This window comes from Apis laboriosa, unplaced genomic scaffold, assembly GCF_014066325.1.
Source record: "Apis laboriosa isolate Shangri-la unplaced genomic scaffold, ASM1406632v1 scaffold204_cov149, whole genome shotgun sequence".
NCBI classification, from domain to species: Eukaryota; Metazoa; Arthropoda; class Insecta; order Hymenoptera; family Apidae; genus Apis; species Apis laboriosa.
The window spans coordinates 887,795-905,929 of record NW_025222299.1 but is presented as its reverse complement, the minus strand read 5'-3'; the positions used below and the strand labels follow the sequence as shown (position 1 = coordinate 905,929).

Sequence of the window (18,135 nt, the reverse complement as noted above, 5' to 3'; positions counted from 1 at the left end):
CCCCACCACTTGCCCCGTTCGTGTCTAAGTTTATAATAGAGAAGCGTAAATCAATCAAAAGTTCTTTCAATTATTTTTAAATTGGAATTATTTGATAACGTGTTGAGATATGAGTTCTTCTTCCTCCACAGATTACAGCGTACGCTGGGAAAAATACAGTATTGGATTGGATCATTTTGAATGCGCGCGAATTTGTAAGTAACTACAGTGTAAGATTGTTTGAAAACTATGATTATTATTAACTGATAATTTTGTATGATTTAGTCTTTTGATATTCCGTTTTAATAAATTTATATTATATGTTAACCAATTGATTAATCGATCAGCATTTTTGTTACATATTTATATCATAGTAACCTTGATAATTTTGGGTTTACGGACGCCATATTTATTTATATAATATGTAGATATATTATACTATTATAAGCAGTTTATGGATTAGTTGGAAGAAAATTTGATATTCAATTTTGTACTGCCATTTCGAAGTACTACTAATGCCATCTGCAGAAAGATTCTTATATGATGAAAATATTGACAGTCATTAGCATTCAACTCGATCGATCTCTCGTTTTCGTACATCTAGTTATGGTGTAGGTGATAAGTGATATGGAACATTTTGTGTAATTTTTCGTCGAATAAGTTCAATATTATATCAATTTTAAAATATTCTGGTTAATCGAGAAAGTGATTCATGTAATTGTAATTATTTAATTAAACTTGCATCAAAGAATGCAGTTTTGTTTCAAGCGATACATTATCGGCGTTTTGTGCCAACATAAATTTCGACAAGAAAACAGATCATATGACAGAATACATTCATCGATATCGAGGTTAAACAAATTCTATCGCTATCAGAACCTTGTTAAGTAAGTAATTTCTTGTAATTATTTTATATTTTAAACAATACCAATCTATAGATATTGATTATTTGCATTCTGATTATCTCCATTAAAACAATCACAATAAAAAAATTGATTGCATTAAAAATACTTAAGTATATTGAATCTAAACAATATTTATCAAATCTAGTTTGAATTATAATTCATATATCGTCTTTTTTAATTTTTTTTATTCATAATATCTGTAATTATTATGTTATCTATAATCTACAAAAATTTATTTATAAGTAATAAATTATAATTTTTTGATAATTAGTAATATAGTAATATAATTAATAATATAGTAATATAGTACATATGCATTTCATAATTAAACTGAATAAAATTCATAAAAAATATGATTCATTTCTAAATTACTTGTTTCTCTAATCTATACTAATAATTTTCTTTAATTAATTTTCTCTATATATATTATATAATCTCATTAATCAGGCATCTAATATGGATTAAAGCAAGTGTAGTAAAATAAAATGAATAATTTTCTTAAAAAGAATTTTTAAGTTTTAAATATAGATCAATCAATAGCAATACAATAAATAGATTAGAGATTGCCTGGTTTTGAATATAAACAATAATAGAACTAGAAATGAAATTTTTTTTTCATTAGAAATGAAACATTCTAGATGTTTGCCATGAAGAAAAATTCATAAAATAAAATTATTAGTTATTTTTATTTATTAAATTAAATTATTTTAGTATTTCAGCTTGTATTGTAATGAAAATTTTTGCATCTATGACTTCTACGTGAACTTTATATTATATATATATTTTCAATTTTTTAAAAATGACTATATCTTATGATATTTCTTTATTATTGATTTAATGCATTTCAATATACGCAGTATTTACAAAATTGGAGATACCAAAACTGTTTATAAGTCATTAAAAAAACGATAAATTTGATTTAACATTAGTCAAACATTGGTTTATATTTTTATCTATCCTTTGATGTACAAGGAAAATGTAAACGAAAATATTGCAATCTATGGTATGTGAATACACTTATAATTCTTTTTTGTTTGATTTTAAATATCTTTAAAATTTGTAAAATGTATTTAAAATTGAAACATTAAAAGAAATTAATAGAAATTAAATTATATAAAAATATACAATTAAAATATTGAATAGATATAGAGAGAATTATTAATAGAAAATTATTTTAATTTTAATTACTGTTTAGAATAGCAATTATTTGATTTTTTAGAATTATTTATAATCTTTAAATATTTTGCAAGATTATTTATAAATTGATAAATTATCATTCATTTATTCATTTAATAAAATAAAAAAAATCAATATTTATATCAAATTTGCATTGTTTATTTGTATCTGAGATTTGTTGATATCTAATTTACGCGCCAAAAATGTTCGGCAATTATCGGCTTTTTTCGACGTCAGTCGTTAACGTTCATCGATGCCATATCGCGGCGTTCTTATTCAGTGTACTAATGTCTTTCGACGCTGTCATCTGGTGTGATTTTTACTTGTTTGCAAAATTTTTCATTTTCCAAACATTCTAGTGTCATAATTTTAAATCAAATGCTAGTGTTTTTTCTCCATCAAGTTTTTATTTGTTTTTTATTTTTCACATTTTTTTTTTCTTGTGAAAAATACATAAAATTGATTTCTGTTATCAGTTCGCACGTTGATTTACATACTTCTTCAATTTCTCTCAAAATGGTAATAGAATATATATTATAATATATATTATAATAATATATATATTATAATTATTTATTAATATATTTCTATTTTATTGAAATACATAATTTACTAAAATGAATTATTATTTTTATCTGAATTTTTTCTTTTTATTTTTTATTTATTTTTTTTTTTATTTAATTTATAATTTAAATTATATCAAAAAATTAATGTTATTCTTCTCATTTTTTAAAAAAATTGTATTATAAAGTTTTTATATTACTTTTCTGTAATTATCGTATTTATAAAATTTTTTTTAATAATTTTTTTTTTTATATTCAAATTATCAATGTATATATATATATATATATATATGTATATATATGTTCATTATCTTATAGCATTCATAAATAGCAGGAATATGTTGGCTCGACAATTTGTTGACCTCGTGTATAATGACATGACATATCTATATGAGTACATCAAATAAAACTAATTATTTTTCATCAATAATGACTTTTTCAGTTGTTTTAATCATGATTTAATTTAGTATATAAATCGTATCAGCAAACTCTCTACGCATTCTACCGTCGTCTGTATTTTTAGTGATATTGGCACGTATCTCTGAACTATATTAGTTGCAACTCAATGACAACATAGATAATTCGTTATGGTTTTTTTTTTAAGAATGATTAATGAAAATGTTTTGAATCAACATTAAAAAAAGATTATAAGGAAAATTTTTCTTCTTATTATCTAATAATCGATATTTATTATATTTATTATATATTATAGGAATTATGAATCATTTCTAGATGTATAATTAATATTTATTTGTTTTTATATTGTTTTTAAAACATAAACATATAATTAAAATTAATTCTATTAAATTATTATAAATTTAAGTAATATATAATAAAAACTTATATTTAACACACTGAATATACATTTGAGATTTATAATTTTTAATTATTTTTTTAAAGTATATGTTGTAGATAATATGTCTACAACATATATACATAATATATTTTTATATCAAATATTTGTTAGTTCTTTAAAATAATGTTATAATAATCTTTAGATATAAAATTATTATTAATAATTTATATATATATATATATATAAAATAAAAATTTATAAATATCAAAAGATAAGCTTTAATGAATTATATATTTATGAATTGGAACATTTTTTTATATAAGTTTTAAATATATTTAATTCAGAAAAAAAAATATTGTTGAAATGTTTACTAAAGAAAAAATATTTTTTTTTTTCATAATATTTAACTTGGACTAATCTCCATCAATTTTTTTTGTGGCAGCATAAAATCAAGGTCAAATTAACAAGAATAGCTATAATATATAAGCTATATGAAAAAAACAGATTTAAGATCCATTGAAATGAATCATATTATCATATTATTTATATAATTTCAAATTTTTATTTATATAAAAATTGAATCTTTTTTTATTGTAATTAAAGCAATTAATAATAATATTTAAAGGAATTATAATATAAAAAATTAATTTATTAATATTCAAAATGTATATTACTTATTTATCGATATTCAAAGATTTATTGTTAATAATATTTATTTTTACTATTGATAATTTTATTGATAATTTTTTATCTGCACAATGTACATATTATATATATATTTTCAATAGATAATTTTAACTACAGTTATTTTTAATTAAAGTAATACTTTTTTTTTTAAGTACCGATATATTTTTAGTAATACTATATATAATATCTATGATAATTTTATCAAGTACAATAACCTATTGAAACAAAAATATAGAAATTATAAATCATTTTGATTTATATATCAAAAATATATATATATATATATATATAATATATGATCATTTATATATATATAATATATAAATAATCAAATAATATGTACAGAAAAGAATGTTAATTCTGCGTGCATACATTTATTTCAATATTTGCTCCTTGATGGTTTAAGTTGAAAAGGTTGCAGGAAATATATCGTTTGCATAATAGCATGTAAATGAAAGCGAACGTTATGCGTACAACGCTATCATTGCTATCAATTTAAATAATAATAAAAATTAAAAATAATAAGAAATCAAAATTCAAAATTTTTTAAAGTAAAATGCACTATTTTCTTTATTTTAAATCTTTATTAAATCTTTTTTTGATGCACTATCAATGAATATAAACAAAAAAATTTACTCCTTTAAGGCATTAATTGACTGTTTATGAAGGTTATGCATTAGTGTGTTAAAAGTATTAGCTAAACGATATATAGATACACTTTATACATATGATATTTTGTATATAATAAAATAAAAAGAAGCTATAAATATTAAAAAAAAAAACCAAAACAATCAATTTATTTTAGATTAAGAAATAAAATTAACTTTGAAAAATTGAGAGATTAATTTTTCTCTCCTTTCATTTTCTTTTTTTAAAATCATGTCATTGATTGCATTAAAGTTATACTCAAGGTAATATACATATATCCACTTGTTTTTGATTATTATTATAATTAGTATAGATAGATACATAATTTCATCATACGTGACAAAATTTGATATAAAAATTGATATTATGCATGAATATCGGTATTAACCAATTTTTTTACCATTATAACAAAAAAATGATATAATACAATTGAATTTATTTGAATAAAGAATGTTTTATCATTCTTGTTTATTTATTATGGACGATTAATCTTAATAATTTTGCATATTCAATGCAATTTTGCATTTTCAGTAGATCAAATTTTTTATTTTATTATATTACTCAATGATGAAAGAGGCAAAAAATCAGTGTTTTGCATTATTGAATAATACGTAATAGTACAGTATGATAAATAAAAAACAAATGGATACATGCATTAATTTTTATATATGTACAAATACAAAAGGAATTAAATGCAAACGTGCTTTTAAATAAAATCTTATGTCTTATTTTATTTTGTCTAATCTTATTTTATTATCTTATTTGTATGTATTATTTTATGTATTATTTTATTTGTCTAATCTTATTTTATTATCTTATTTAAAAAAGTTAATATTTTAAGATAAAATTTCTATTACTTAAATTTTGTGAATCAATACTATATAGTAATTAGCAGTGAAAATTTATCCATTTTTATAATTTTAATAATTAATAATTTTAATATTTAGAACAGTTTATTATTATAATTTTTTTTATTTTAGCATTTGTCAGAGCCACACAAGAACCAAGCCTAATGTCCATATGGTCGACAAGCACTGGACGCAATTCAGTGTTTGGCGCGGAGGACGGAGCGGTACTCCCCTCTTCGCATTTGCCGATACACGTGGCGCGCACACATCTGCGCAACATTGACGGCCACTGCTTCCATAAGCGGTTCCACGAGTGTCAGGTCGGTAGTTCTCCCCTTGTCTCTTTGATCTTACAGTTCGTTTCCTTTTTATCTCTTTATGTATCACACTACATATTATATTGTTGTCTTATTGTCTTCTTTCGCCGAGCATCATATACATATACATATTCTTATATTTGCATTTCCTATTAGTGATCAGTTTTTCATTTATTTTTTTATTGGATTATTAAGATAATTCACATATAAATCTATCTTTGATCTTTTAATATCACAGATATAAATATTAATAATCCTAGTTTGGTATAAAAGAGACTATATATATATATATATGTTCAGGAAATAATTTTATGAAAAAATATTTAGAATTATCTGACAAGAATTTATTTTATAAAGATATACTATATCAAGTAATATTATAATGTGAATCATGTTAATATTATATATGATATACAGAATGAATTATTATATATAATATATATAAATATAATATTTTTATTATGAAACAATAATATTCATATATTTTGAAAATATAAAAAAAATATGCTGAAATATAATTAATAAAAAAATATTAAATATATATATAATTATACAATGTATATTTCAATAAAATACATGAATAGATAAAATTGTATTATTAATCAAAATTATCTAATATTATTATTATTATCTAATATTTTTTATTTAAATTATTATTAGTTAAATTATTAATTACATATATTTTAAAATTTCAGATATTGGAACAATTTCGTATAAACATAAAATTCAAACATTAAATCAATCATGACTATTTTATAGTTTTCAAATGAAAATGTGTATCAAATCTTTTACGTCTCTTTGTTTTACAATTGAATTTCAATAACAAAGATCAATTTGCTTGTTACTTGTTTTTATTTGATAAATCATTCTTTCTTTATATTATTGTTTAAAATTCATTCCGTTGATGATTTCGTGATCAGGAAATTAGATTGAAATTCATGAGAATCGTCGATGATTGTTATTCGGAAAAGAACTCGTATATTAATGTTCGTAGAAACAGAAAATTGAATATGTATTATTTTATATTCAAGAAATCCTTGAAAATACTGATAAATTCAATCGGAATTGTACGAATTACAATATTACTTACTTATTATCACTGTTGATAATACAACATCTTTATCCGGCAATCATATCGGCCGCATAATTATCTTCGTGTTAACAACTATTCTATGTCCGCAAATTCAACTTACATAAAGCACAAACACATAATATATTAATAGTTTCATAGTAACTAAAAAAATATGTTTATATTATCTACGGATGTATATTATACGGGAAACGATAATTTAAATTGATTTAGATTATGATTAATCATAATCTAAAATAATTATATTGATCTAAATATAGCAAAAATTATATGATCAAAAAAGTTAATTAATTATATAAAAGTAAGGCATTAATTAAAAAGAGAATATTTTCTTTTTTTTTTTTATTTATTTTTTAATTGAAGAAATTTAATTTTATAATAATTTTAAAATATTTACGTTGTTTAGAAATTAAGATTATTGTTTAGAAATTAAGATTTTTTTTTTTTTTAATATGATATTTTATCATTCTATCGCTTGCCAAATTTTGCAGATATATCAATCTAGTAGTTGAATTTTTTTTTATTTTTATTATATCTTTTCATTAATTTTCCTTGTTATTTGTTTCGTTCAGCACCCGTTGGGTTTTTGTCCTACACAGGACTTTTGGCAAGTTCTCCCATTGGCACCAACGTTGCCATCTACTTTCGGTACGTGTCTTTATTTCTTACGTGCTTGTACAGTTGAGCGCCAATTATCCGGATACTCAGTAACCCTGGATATGCAATTATTCTGATGTATTTTCAACAATGATTTTGCCACACGAACATATATCATAAATCTAAAATCTCATATGAATATATTGATCGCTGTTTCAAGACAAAAAATATGAGTTAGGATTTATATTTGCAAGTTAATGATTGTGATTCAAATTTAAAAATAAATCATTTTAATACATGTAAGTTTTTTATGAATTTATATAGTTTGTAGTTGTCTAATAATTTTGTTGTAATATTTTATATAACATTTTTAGCTGAATATATAAAATGTTTAAATTTTATTTATTTATAAGGAAAAAAAAATGCACACATATATACTAACAAAAATTAGCATATTAATAGCAATGTAATATATTCAGAGTTTCTTCTTTTGGCTAATATCAAATTAATATATTAAGAAGTTAAATATAATTTCATATAAACTCATTTGAGAAAATCTATAAAATATCTATAAGATATAAAAAATCATTATATTATTTAACGCAACTTATAAATATATTAAAAAATAGTTCTGTTAATTAATTTAATTATATTACATTGCCCGATAATATAGATCAGTAGTTTCAATTAGATTGTATAATTGTCACGAGATGCCTGAGGCACAGTGACAAGTTAGCATATCGTTTTCGATTAAACATATTGTGCAATCATTTGCTTTCATTCAATTCTATTTTACAAACTTTATATTAATATAATTTCTATATTGTTTGTTTTTTTCTTTTATGAACTAGTCAAAGATGTCACAGTCAGGAGATGGCCTTCACACGCCGGGTTATCTCTCTTGGAGAAAATTACAACTCAGCCGAGCGAAACTTAAAGCGTCAAGCAAGACGTCTGCTCTACTTTCCGGTTTTGCTATGGTATATATATATGAATATTTTAATATTTCTTTTCTTTAATAGTTAAAAATATTTTTAGATTATCAAGAACAAATAGAGTTTATTATGATATTATTATAATAATAATAATATCATATTTGTAAAAAATTGTTTTTTTTTATATATAATTATTAAAAATAAAAAATATAGTGAATTCATATCTACTAATGTAATATATATGATATATGCATATATATATGATTATATAATATATATATAATAATAATAGAAACAAATATAGCATTTTTCTAAACTATAATCTTAAAAATAATTGATTGTTCAAAATTAAATAAAAATGTATCTTCATTTTATTATTTGATTATTGTATTCTTTTATACTTTTTTTAAATTTTTCATATTATTCTATTTTAATATTAATAAATTTAATAATAATATTTTAGTATTAGTAATTTTAGTATTAATAATTTAGATTTAGATTTTAGATTATTATTATATTTTTTAGAATTAGATTATTATATTAATTAAAATTTCTTATAATTTAATTACAATATAATTAATAAAATTAATACAATTTTTAAATTTATGTAAATTGAAATATAAATATTATATTATCAATATTTAGTCTATATTTGAATTTTTAAAATTATTAATTTGAAAAATTATTAATAGATATCAATTCATTAAAAAAAATATTATTTTAAAAACTAAAGAATTGTATATGTATAATAATAGAGAATATTATATATTATTATATAACACATTGATTTTATTACACAGACATTACTGTATATTTATTATTATATTTTATATATATTTAGTATACATATATATATAATATATAATAATTATATATATATTAATAAATAAAATTTTTTTGTCACAGGTAGCCATGGTTGAAGTACAATTGAATTCCGATACGAAAGTACCTTCAGAGATGTTAATTGCCTTCGCTGTATGTACTACCTTGCTGGTCGCGGTTCATATGTTAGCCTTAATGATATCAACATGTATTTTACCAAATATTGAAGCTGTATGCAATTTACATAGTATAAGTTTGGTACATGAATCACCACATGAACGTTTACATTGGTACATCGAAGTAGCATGGGCATTTTCCACTTTATTAGGACTTTTACTATTCTTATTGGAAATTGCTATACTTTGTTGGGTAAAGTTTTATGACTTTTCAGAAGTGGCCGCTTGGTCCGCTTGTATCGTATTAATACCAGTACTAATAATTTTTCTTGCATTCGCGATACATTTTTATCGAAGTTTGGTAGCTCACAAATATGAAGTCACAGTATCTGGTATAAGGGAATTGGAGTTACTTAAAGAACAAATAGAATCAACCGATGTTGAGGGTAGGAATGGTGTAAATTTGCTACAAACCAGTGGCGTGACGCATGTAGTTTGAACATAATGAGACATGATTTATGTTACTTTTAAAATGTGATAATCTCTTATAATGGAGGATGATGAATCTCTGATTATCTGCTCAGGCTGCAATATAAACTTATACATGTTATATATATTATAATGCAAGATGAAAATTGATTCAAAAAGTTTGAGAAAATAATTGTGTATATAACAAATTTACACTAGATGTGATTTTTGAATCACATAAGAGAATATTCAATACTTGAAAAACATAATAACTTTGAAAGAAAACAACTATTTCTTTCAATAAGCGATATATTGTATTCTTCCTCATATTTATCCACATAGTGATGAATTTTACATGTACTGAAAAGTAATTTTTGATGAAAAAGTGTGCGTATGAAAGCCAAACATTCCTTTTCTCGCATAGCGACTTAATCTATCAAAAAACGGTATGCAGTAATATTTATCATATGATTTTCTTTAGTTATAACTCAAAAAGCAACAATTGCGAATATAAGTTTATATTTTTCGTTGACAATGCGTGACTAACTCGCGTTGAATGTACTTATTATCTCGTTTAAAAATATGCTTCCCGGTATTATTCACAGTTTTTATAATTTTGTTCGTTTAATTTATTATTTTATAATCTTATAAGACGTCCCATGCTCAAGTGACATTTCAAGTTTTTTACATGGAGACAAAATAATTTCCTATTTTATTGTCTCTGTTGTATTTGTACTTGGTTGTCAAATTACTGCCATCGCTGAAAGAGTGGTAATTATATTGTACATACTTTTTATTGCAAACAAATGATTTATATATATATTTGTTGATAGAAAAAATATGCAAAATTGAAGTACTTTTGCTACAATAAATTATATAAATAACATTGATTCAGTTTGTATTATATATTATTTTAAAAAATAAATATATTTATTTATATAAAACAGAATTTAAACAAGAACATGTGTTTCTAGATACACATATATTTGCGATTATATGCTTTGGTATTCTTCTACATAAATCTTCAGTATAAGATAATTTTTTCTTTTGATCATTGATTTCAGAAATGTCTTGAGAACTCTTGATATGCGATATCAATTTAATCTAAAAAAATGAATCAAGAAAAATTATATTGAATATGAATTATAAAAATTTTATTTATAATCGTTATACTTCTGGAATAGGATATGGCGTCGGACGAGATGCACATTGTCGGAAATCTGCATCCAACATAGTGCCATTTATGAATAAATCACTTGTCCAGAAACCATGTTGCTCTTGACCAGTAATTATATGGTAAAATGTGCCATAACCTTCTTTCTTGCCATTAACAAATTGACCTTCATATTTATTACCATTATCTATAAAAATTATATTAAATATTTAATTTTTATAATGATATAACGTAAAGAATATCTATTTTTTTTAAATTACAATCATTGTTCTATTTGATAAATTATTTTTTTAATTTATATATTTATATTATTTTTATAAAACATAAAAATCAACTACAAAAACAACAGATGATATTAATTTGGAAACCTTTAATGAATATTCCTAAACCATGATAAAGATCATTTTTCCAAGCTCCCTCGTAATAATCTCCATTACAATACCATATACGACCATAGCCATGTCGTTTATTTCGACAAAAATCACCTTCATAATAACTACCATCTTCGAACCAGTTATATCCAAATCCTTGTTTTGCTCCAGCTACCCATTCGCCAATATAATATCGGCGAATTTTATGATCTTCTTTTGAAATTTTGCTTAAAATACCACAACCATGCTTTTTATCATTAAGCCAACTACCATCATATATCCATCCATCTCTATGAAATTTCAAAATGAAATTTCTTTTCATATATATCAAAAACATCAAAAAATAAATAATAAAAGACAAATAATAATAAATATTTTTAATTAATTTTAATCTTATTTATAATAATTATATAATTATTATATATTATCAATGTAATAATTAATACCTGTTCACTTCTCTACCTCTACCCTCTTTTATATCATTTTTCCATTCACCTATATAATAACTTTTGCTTCGGGGGCTGAAAATAGTATGCCTCAAACCATTTCTTTTTGAATTTTCTATTTTACGCCGAGTATATGAAGTTTTAATATGTTTTAAGAAAACCATTATAAAATTTATTAAATATTTCATTTAAATTTTGAAAACAATTTTTTAGCATGTTAAATATTAAATTGGTTAATATTTAATTATCTTTTATGATTCATTGTTCTTTTTAAAATATCACTTAATATCAATGTAATGAAAATAAACTTAAAAAAGCTAAAAATTTGATTCATTAATACAAGTTTAAGAATAAGAAGAATACAGATTATCAAAATTTTTATTACATCCGAAATTAAGTGATGCAAATTTTTATACTGACAGTGCCATCTATTAACATTATAAAACAATCAAACTTTTATATTTTATAATTTAGAAATATGAAACAATATGTAATAATATAATTAATCGTTTTAAAACACATGAGCAATATATTTTTTTTATTAAAAATATTATATATATAATAAAATATATAAATATTTATGATTATTATCTAAAATACCTTTAAAAATTTGTATTTCTAACATCAAAAATTATTAAATAAAAAATATATTAATAATAAAATTATTTAAAGAAATATTTAAATCAATTATAATTCTCAATTAAATTTTAAAATAAAATCTATTCCATGTATGTTTACCTATTCACGAATTAGAGCGCCTCTACAGTTAAGTTTTATTGCGTTTGGGAAACTTCATAGGATTGGAGTATCGTATTTTTTTTAAGATAAAAGTTCAAAAGAGGAAAAAGTTTTTGTTCGATAAAGTTACACATTTACAATATATAACTGTTTCATCTATGTTCTCGTTCCAGTGTCGATAGTATTTCCATGAATTCTACGATTACTATCGAAGATACCGACGAAGAGGTGATTGATTTGGACTCGAGCCAAGATGCCATCAATGTTACTGACAATGACCAAAGTGAATATTCGATTGAAAAAAATTCATTATCGAACAACAATGCGAAGAAAACGAACATAATTAGTGATTATGTAGATAATAATAAAAATACATCTATGAGAATAACATGTGATAGCGCAAGTACATCAAAACCACTTTTGAAGGTTATATTTCGAGATGAAAGTATTTCACGGTAAGAAATTGCAGTATTTTTAAAATATTTTTATGTATAATTTGCTATCAATTTTCGCGTAAAATAAATAAACTATTTTGTATATAATTTTAAATATATATATATTAAATATATATATTTTATTGTATATGACAAAAGAATTTCTAAAAAAAACATTTTGATTCTAATAGAATATATCAATTAATACATATATTGAAATAATTATTCTATTATTACAGAAATAATTTTTATTTTCATTTCTTTATTAAATTTTTAGGCAATATAATAAAAAAATTAAAGAATTTCTAGAAGAATTAGAATCTTGCAAAATTAGATGTCAAGAAAATGATAATGGTTTAACATTAGAAGTTTGGGATAATGATACTGATTCTATAAGTCAGTCTATTGAAATTACTACAGAAAGTGAAGATAGTCAAGATATAATATGTGATACATTATTTACTGTAGATAAACAACCAAAACTTAAAGATGATTTTGATGTTCCAACTTATGGAAAGGTTTGTTTTTTTATTAATATTTTTTTATTAATATTCAATATTTAAATTAATTTAGTGATATATAAGATTTATTATTCCAAACAAATAAATGTAATATTTGTAGTATTTTATTGTTATTAAGTTTTTAATATTTTGACATTACTAATAATTATTTTAGAAATATGAAAATGTGTTTGATAAAGAAATATTAGAATCAGATATAAAACTAAAGACTGACTGTCCATCTTCAAGAATGATGTGTTTTAATTGTTTGGAAAATCATAATTTACGAGATTGTCCAGAACCAAGAAATTATGCTAATATAGAAATAAATAGAAAAAATTTCAATATGAAAAACACAAGAACTGTTAGATATCATTTGGAAGATAATCAAAGATTTGGTCATATAATTCCTGGTCAATTAAGCAATAATTTACGTAAAGCACTAGGTCTGAGAAGTAATGAATTACCTAGACATATATATAGGTAATTAGTTTTTATTTAATTAGTTATTATTTAATTTTTGAAGTTATAATTTTTAAAAATAAAATAATATAAAAATAAAAATAAAAAAAATGTATAAAATAGAAAAAAAAATTTATTTAATTATATATAAAATAGAAATATAAATAAAATAATTTTTAATATAAGAATCAAAAAAAGAGTTTCTAATAGTTTTCTTATATTAAAATATTTTTTCTAGAATGAGAATGCTTGGTTACCCTCCAGGATGGTTAGAGGAAGCACGTTTACAACACTCTGGTTTGTCTTTATTTAATTCTGATGGTATTCCAGTAGAAGATCCTAATGATGAACCAGGATCTATTATCGAAGAAGGTGATAGAGATCAATATGATATAAAAAAAATATATGATTTTCCTGGTTTTAATGTACCAGCTCCACCTGGTACCCGTGATGTAAGATAAACAAATTTCATAATACAATTTAATGTATTTTTATAAAATTAAATTTCTTGAATTACATTACATAAATTATAAATAATAGGAGGATGGACAATATTGGATATCAAGAATGTTAACTATTAATAGTAAACAAAGAATGTTACTACAATTAAGAGGAAAGAAAGCAGATGATGGATATAAGAGAAAAAAACTCAAGACTATTAATAGTACATCAAATGATAGTCCAGCACCACAACCTAGTGAAATGGAAATTGAAGATACAGAAGGTATATAAAATATATCTTGTTCTTTTAAAATTTACATATTTTAATAATATATGATGTTAATATATTTATGAAATATGTTTGAAATTAATTAATTCTAAAAGCTAAAACAAATACAAAAATATACAAAAATTTTAATTGAAAATTTATTTATCATTTATCATAAATTATATATTTATTATTTATAAATTATAAATAATAAATTATATATATATTATTATTTATATATTATTTATAAATTTACATTAATTACATCTATTATTTTAATAAATAATAGATGTAATAATAAATAATAAATCTTAATAGATATTTTTATATATCTTCATTATTTTGATCTCCAAAATTGATCTTCCAAACAATATTCAATATGTTAACATATCTCATATTATATATACAATTATATATCATATAATATAAAAATATTTCTTTTTTTATTAAATAGAAAGTGTAGTAGAATATGTACCTGCTAATGGATTATTTGTGCCACCATTACCATCAGAATCCCCATTGAAACCACCTGAACCACCATTACCATCACAAACAATATCTGAAGATTCAGATTATCATTCTCAAGAATTACAACTTTCTAAGCCACTAGTATGTATAAAACAGTGTTACATGTATCATTTTTATAATAAATATATCTATATGTTATTTTTGTAAAATATATTAAAAAATAAGATAAATTTTATGTAAAATATTACAGGAAAATAACATATCACCTTCTTCGCGAACGAAATCCCCATCATTACTTGAATTGGAGAATATGAAAAAACAATTACTTGTAGAACTTCAAGAATCAAATTTAGATATTCCATTGAAAAGCAATTCTTCAAATTCAATTCCAAAATCTGATACATTACCATCTAGCAATGAAACTACTCCAGAATCAAATCATATTCGTCAAAATGAATTAAATACAAGTCATGGAAGTGTGAAATCTATTGATTTAGGCACACCTGTGTTACAAAGTACATCTCCATATAATAAATTACCATCATCTGAAAAATTTTCAAAGAATATTTGCAATGTGATTAATTACGAAAATTTACCGGATTCAACAGGTAAGTACGAACAAATGACAGGAGTTTTGCAAAAAGTAAGAAACACATTGGCAAAACTTAATCAAGAATAGTCATAAATATTCAATTAGGTTTCATAATATCAAAGGAATATCATAATTCATAAATATAAATTTTTCATTAAAAAGTAAGCAATAATTCTATCTTATTTATAGATATCTTATTAAGATATAAAGAAAAAAATTTTCTTTTTTCGCTAAATTTCATTAAATAACTATGATTCTAGTTAAAGAATATATTTTTAATTATAATTAATTTAAAATATATATAATTTTTCAGTAAAAATATATGTTTTGTAAATTAAAAAAATGTATAAACCATATGTTTATTCTTTATTATTTTAATTTATATATTTGCATATTTTTCAAAAAATCAGAAAATATCTAATATATTTTATTCGTAATTTCTTCTTTTAATCTAAAATGGTTTTTTTTTTTTTTTTTTTTTTTTTTTTTTTTTTTTTTTTTTTTTTTTTTTTTTTTTAAATGATTCTAATAAATGAAAAAAAATACAAATTATAATAATTTTAATTAAAAATTTTTTAATCATTATAATAAATATATTGCAATTGAATATTTCTGACATAAATCTGTATTAATGAAGAAGAAGGACTATGAAAATGCAATGTAAAATCGTCCTTTTAATTGGTCTTCCTACTTGTGTCGAAAAGATAAAAGAGATTCATAATTTTTAAAAAAAATTAATGATACCTCACTTATAAAAAGAAGTACAAATATATACTATTTTTCTATTAATTAATGACATTTTCTCGCGTAATATATTGTAAATGAATATTAACTATTTCATATTGAACAAAAGATTTCAAATTTTATTTTATAATTATTTCAATTAAATATTATTATAATATTATATTCATTATTACAAATTACAATAAATTTTGTTTATAAGTCGAATTTATTTTAGAATTAACGAATGTTTTTATCAGTACAAGCAAAATTCTTGTACATAATAAAATATAATCGTTTTTTAAACGATAAAAATTATTTGTAATAAATTCAAATTGTATTTAAAATTATTTTTAAATATTAATTGTACTTAAATTTATAAATTTTATATATGCATTTAAAATATTTCTCTTAATACATAGATGTAATAAATGTATAAATAATTTTTTTCTTTTATAACATTTTTACTATTATGCGTTTTGCCTATCACTATAGGTCATTATATTAATTTTAATAGTTTTACACTGATATATTATAATATTTTACTTATGCACATATAACATAATATTAGATTGTGGCTAAAAATATATGTTATATTCATTTATGTATATAATTAAATAATGAAAAATTATCTTTGTTATATATGTGATATTAACTTTATATATATCACATATGCCATATAACATTTAATTACACATATACATATACTATTAGCAATTAGTAGCAAATATGTTGATAAATAAATAATTGAGCAATTAATTTTTTTGCTCAAATAAGTTTTAAACAAATGGAAAATGAAATTAAAATTGTTAATTAAAAAATTTTTATATTAAAATTTTCATTCTAGTTTTCCAATTATAAAATAAATTGTATGATAAATTCATCAATTTGGAAAACTATGTATATATGTAAATAAAGAAAGGAATGTGTTTTTGTAATAATGATAACAAGATATTAATAGAAGCATTTTAACAAGATACGTATTTGAAGTGTATATCTCTTATCTCCCCTCTAAAAAATTTATTTATTTCTAATAAAATTATATAATATAATAAATAAAATAGAGAAAAAGAGAATTATTAAAATAAAATAAAATAAAATAATTAAAAAATTTTATTAGGAATTTAATAATCTAAATTTTAATAAAGTCAATAATTAAAATTTTTAATATATATATATATATTTTTTTTTATATGTTATTGGTATTTAACATATATTATAATATAATTATTGTTAATTTTTGAATCATTAGAAAATAGTATACTGATTCCATAAAATATCTTTAATTATATTGTCTTTTTTTGTAAAACGTACATATATTTATTATATTTATTATATTTTTTATAATGAAATCATATATGAAGTTCAATTACAATGCATATTATTATTTAGTTGAAAAATAATAATTTTTTAAAAAATAAAAATTTAACGTATTAAATTATTTTTTTATAAAAAAAGCAGATAAAAATAAATATAAAATAATGTATGTTATTATCATTCTAAAGGAATGTACAACACTCACAATTGTTTAAGAAAAAAAGAATTGTTAAAGAATTTAAATCATATATAAATAT

The 18,135-nt window shown here is 20.9% G+C and overlaps 3 protein-coding genes across 6 annotated transcripts; 2 read left to right on the top strand and 1 right to left on the bottom strand.

The window, feature by feature from the left end:
• The first annotated feature begins 23 nt into the window (after positions 1-23).
• LOC122712618 (calcium release-activated calcium channel protein 1-like) lies at positions 24-10,837 on the top strand. The gene is given in 6 exon segments (XM_043932407.1): positions 24-194; positions 5,735-5,922; positions 7,582-7,590; positions 7,592-7,657; positions 8,458-8,586; positions 9,448-10,837. Coding segments are annotated over 6 exon segments (1,008 nt in total). The 5' UTR covers positions 24-109; the 3' UTR covers positions 9,979-10,837.
• A 9-nt stretch (positions 10,838-10,846) lies between these two features.
• On the bottom strand, positions 10,847-12,155 carry LOC122712620 (MORN repeat-containing protein 3-like). Of its 4 annotated transcripts, none has more exons than XM_043932408.1 (4): positions 11,939-12,155; positions 11,490-11,806; positions 11,121-11,308; positions 10,847-11,051 (listed from the first exon to the last, which is right to left on the bottom strand). In XM_043932408.1, the coding sequence occupies exons 1-4, from the start codon at positions 12,124-12,126 to the stop codon at positions 10,878-10,880; spliced, it is 867 nt and encodes a 288-aa protein (XP_043788343.1). In that variant the 5' UTR covers positions 12,127-12,155; the 3' UTR covers positions 10,847-10,877. The 4 variants fall into 4 exon arrangements, with proteins under 4 accessions (XP_043788343.1, XP_043788346.1, XP_043788344.1 ...); XM_043932411.1 differs by having other exon boundaries at positions 11,607-11,806; XM_043932409.1 differs by having other exon boundaries at positions 11,490-11,782.
• A 591-nt stretch (positions 12,156-12,746) lies between these two features.
• Positions 12,747-16,013, top strand: LOC122712660 (zinc finger CCHC domain-containing protein 8 homolog). Its single transcript, XM_043932468.1, has 7 exons — positions 12,747-13,131; positions 13,388-13,628; positions 13,786-14,093; positions 14,311-14,524; positions 14,613-14,796; positions 15,236-15,390; positions 15,500-16,013. Exons 1-7 carry the CDS (start codon positions 12,866-12,868, stop codon positions 15,926-15,928), a joined length of 1,797 nt encoding a protein of 598 aa, XP_043788403.1. The 5' UTR covers positions 12,747-12,865; the 3' UTR covers positions 15,929-16,013.
• The last annotated feature ends 2,122 nt before the right edge of the window (positions 16,014-18,135 follow it).

Coding starts and splice junctions, on each gene's coding strand:
- LOC122712620 (XM_043932408.1), bottom strand. CDS start 12,126: ATGAAATATTTAATAAATTTTATAATGGTTTTCTTAAAACATATTAAA. Junction 11,309..11,489: donor TTTAGGAATATTCATTAAAG/GTTTCCAAATTA, acceptor TAATTTTTATAG/ATAATGGTAATAAATATGAA. Junction 11,052..11,120: donor CGCCATATCCTATTCCAGAA/GTATAACGATTA, acceptor TCATTTTTTTAG/ATTAAATTGATATCGCATAT.
- LOC122712660 (XM_043932468.1), top strand. CDS start 12,866: ATGAATTCTACGATTACTATCGAAGATACCGACGAAGAGGTGATTGAT. Junction 13,132..13,387: donor CGAGATGAAAGTATTTCACG/GTAAGAAATTGC, acceptor TTAAATTTTTAG/GCAATATAATAAAAAAATTA. Junction 14,525..14,612: donor CTCCACCTGGTACCCGTGAT/GTAAGATAAACA, acceptor TATAAATAATAG/GAGGATGGACAATATTGGAT.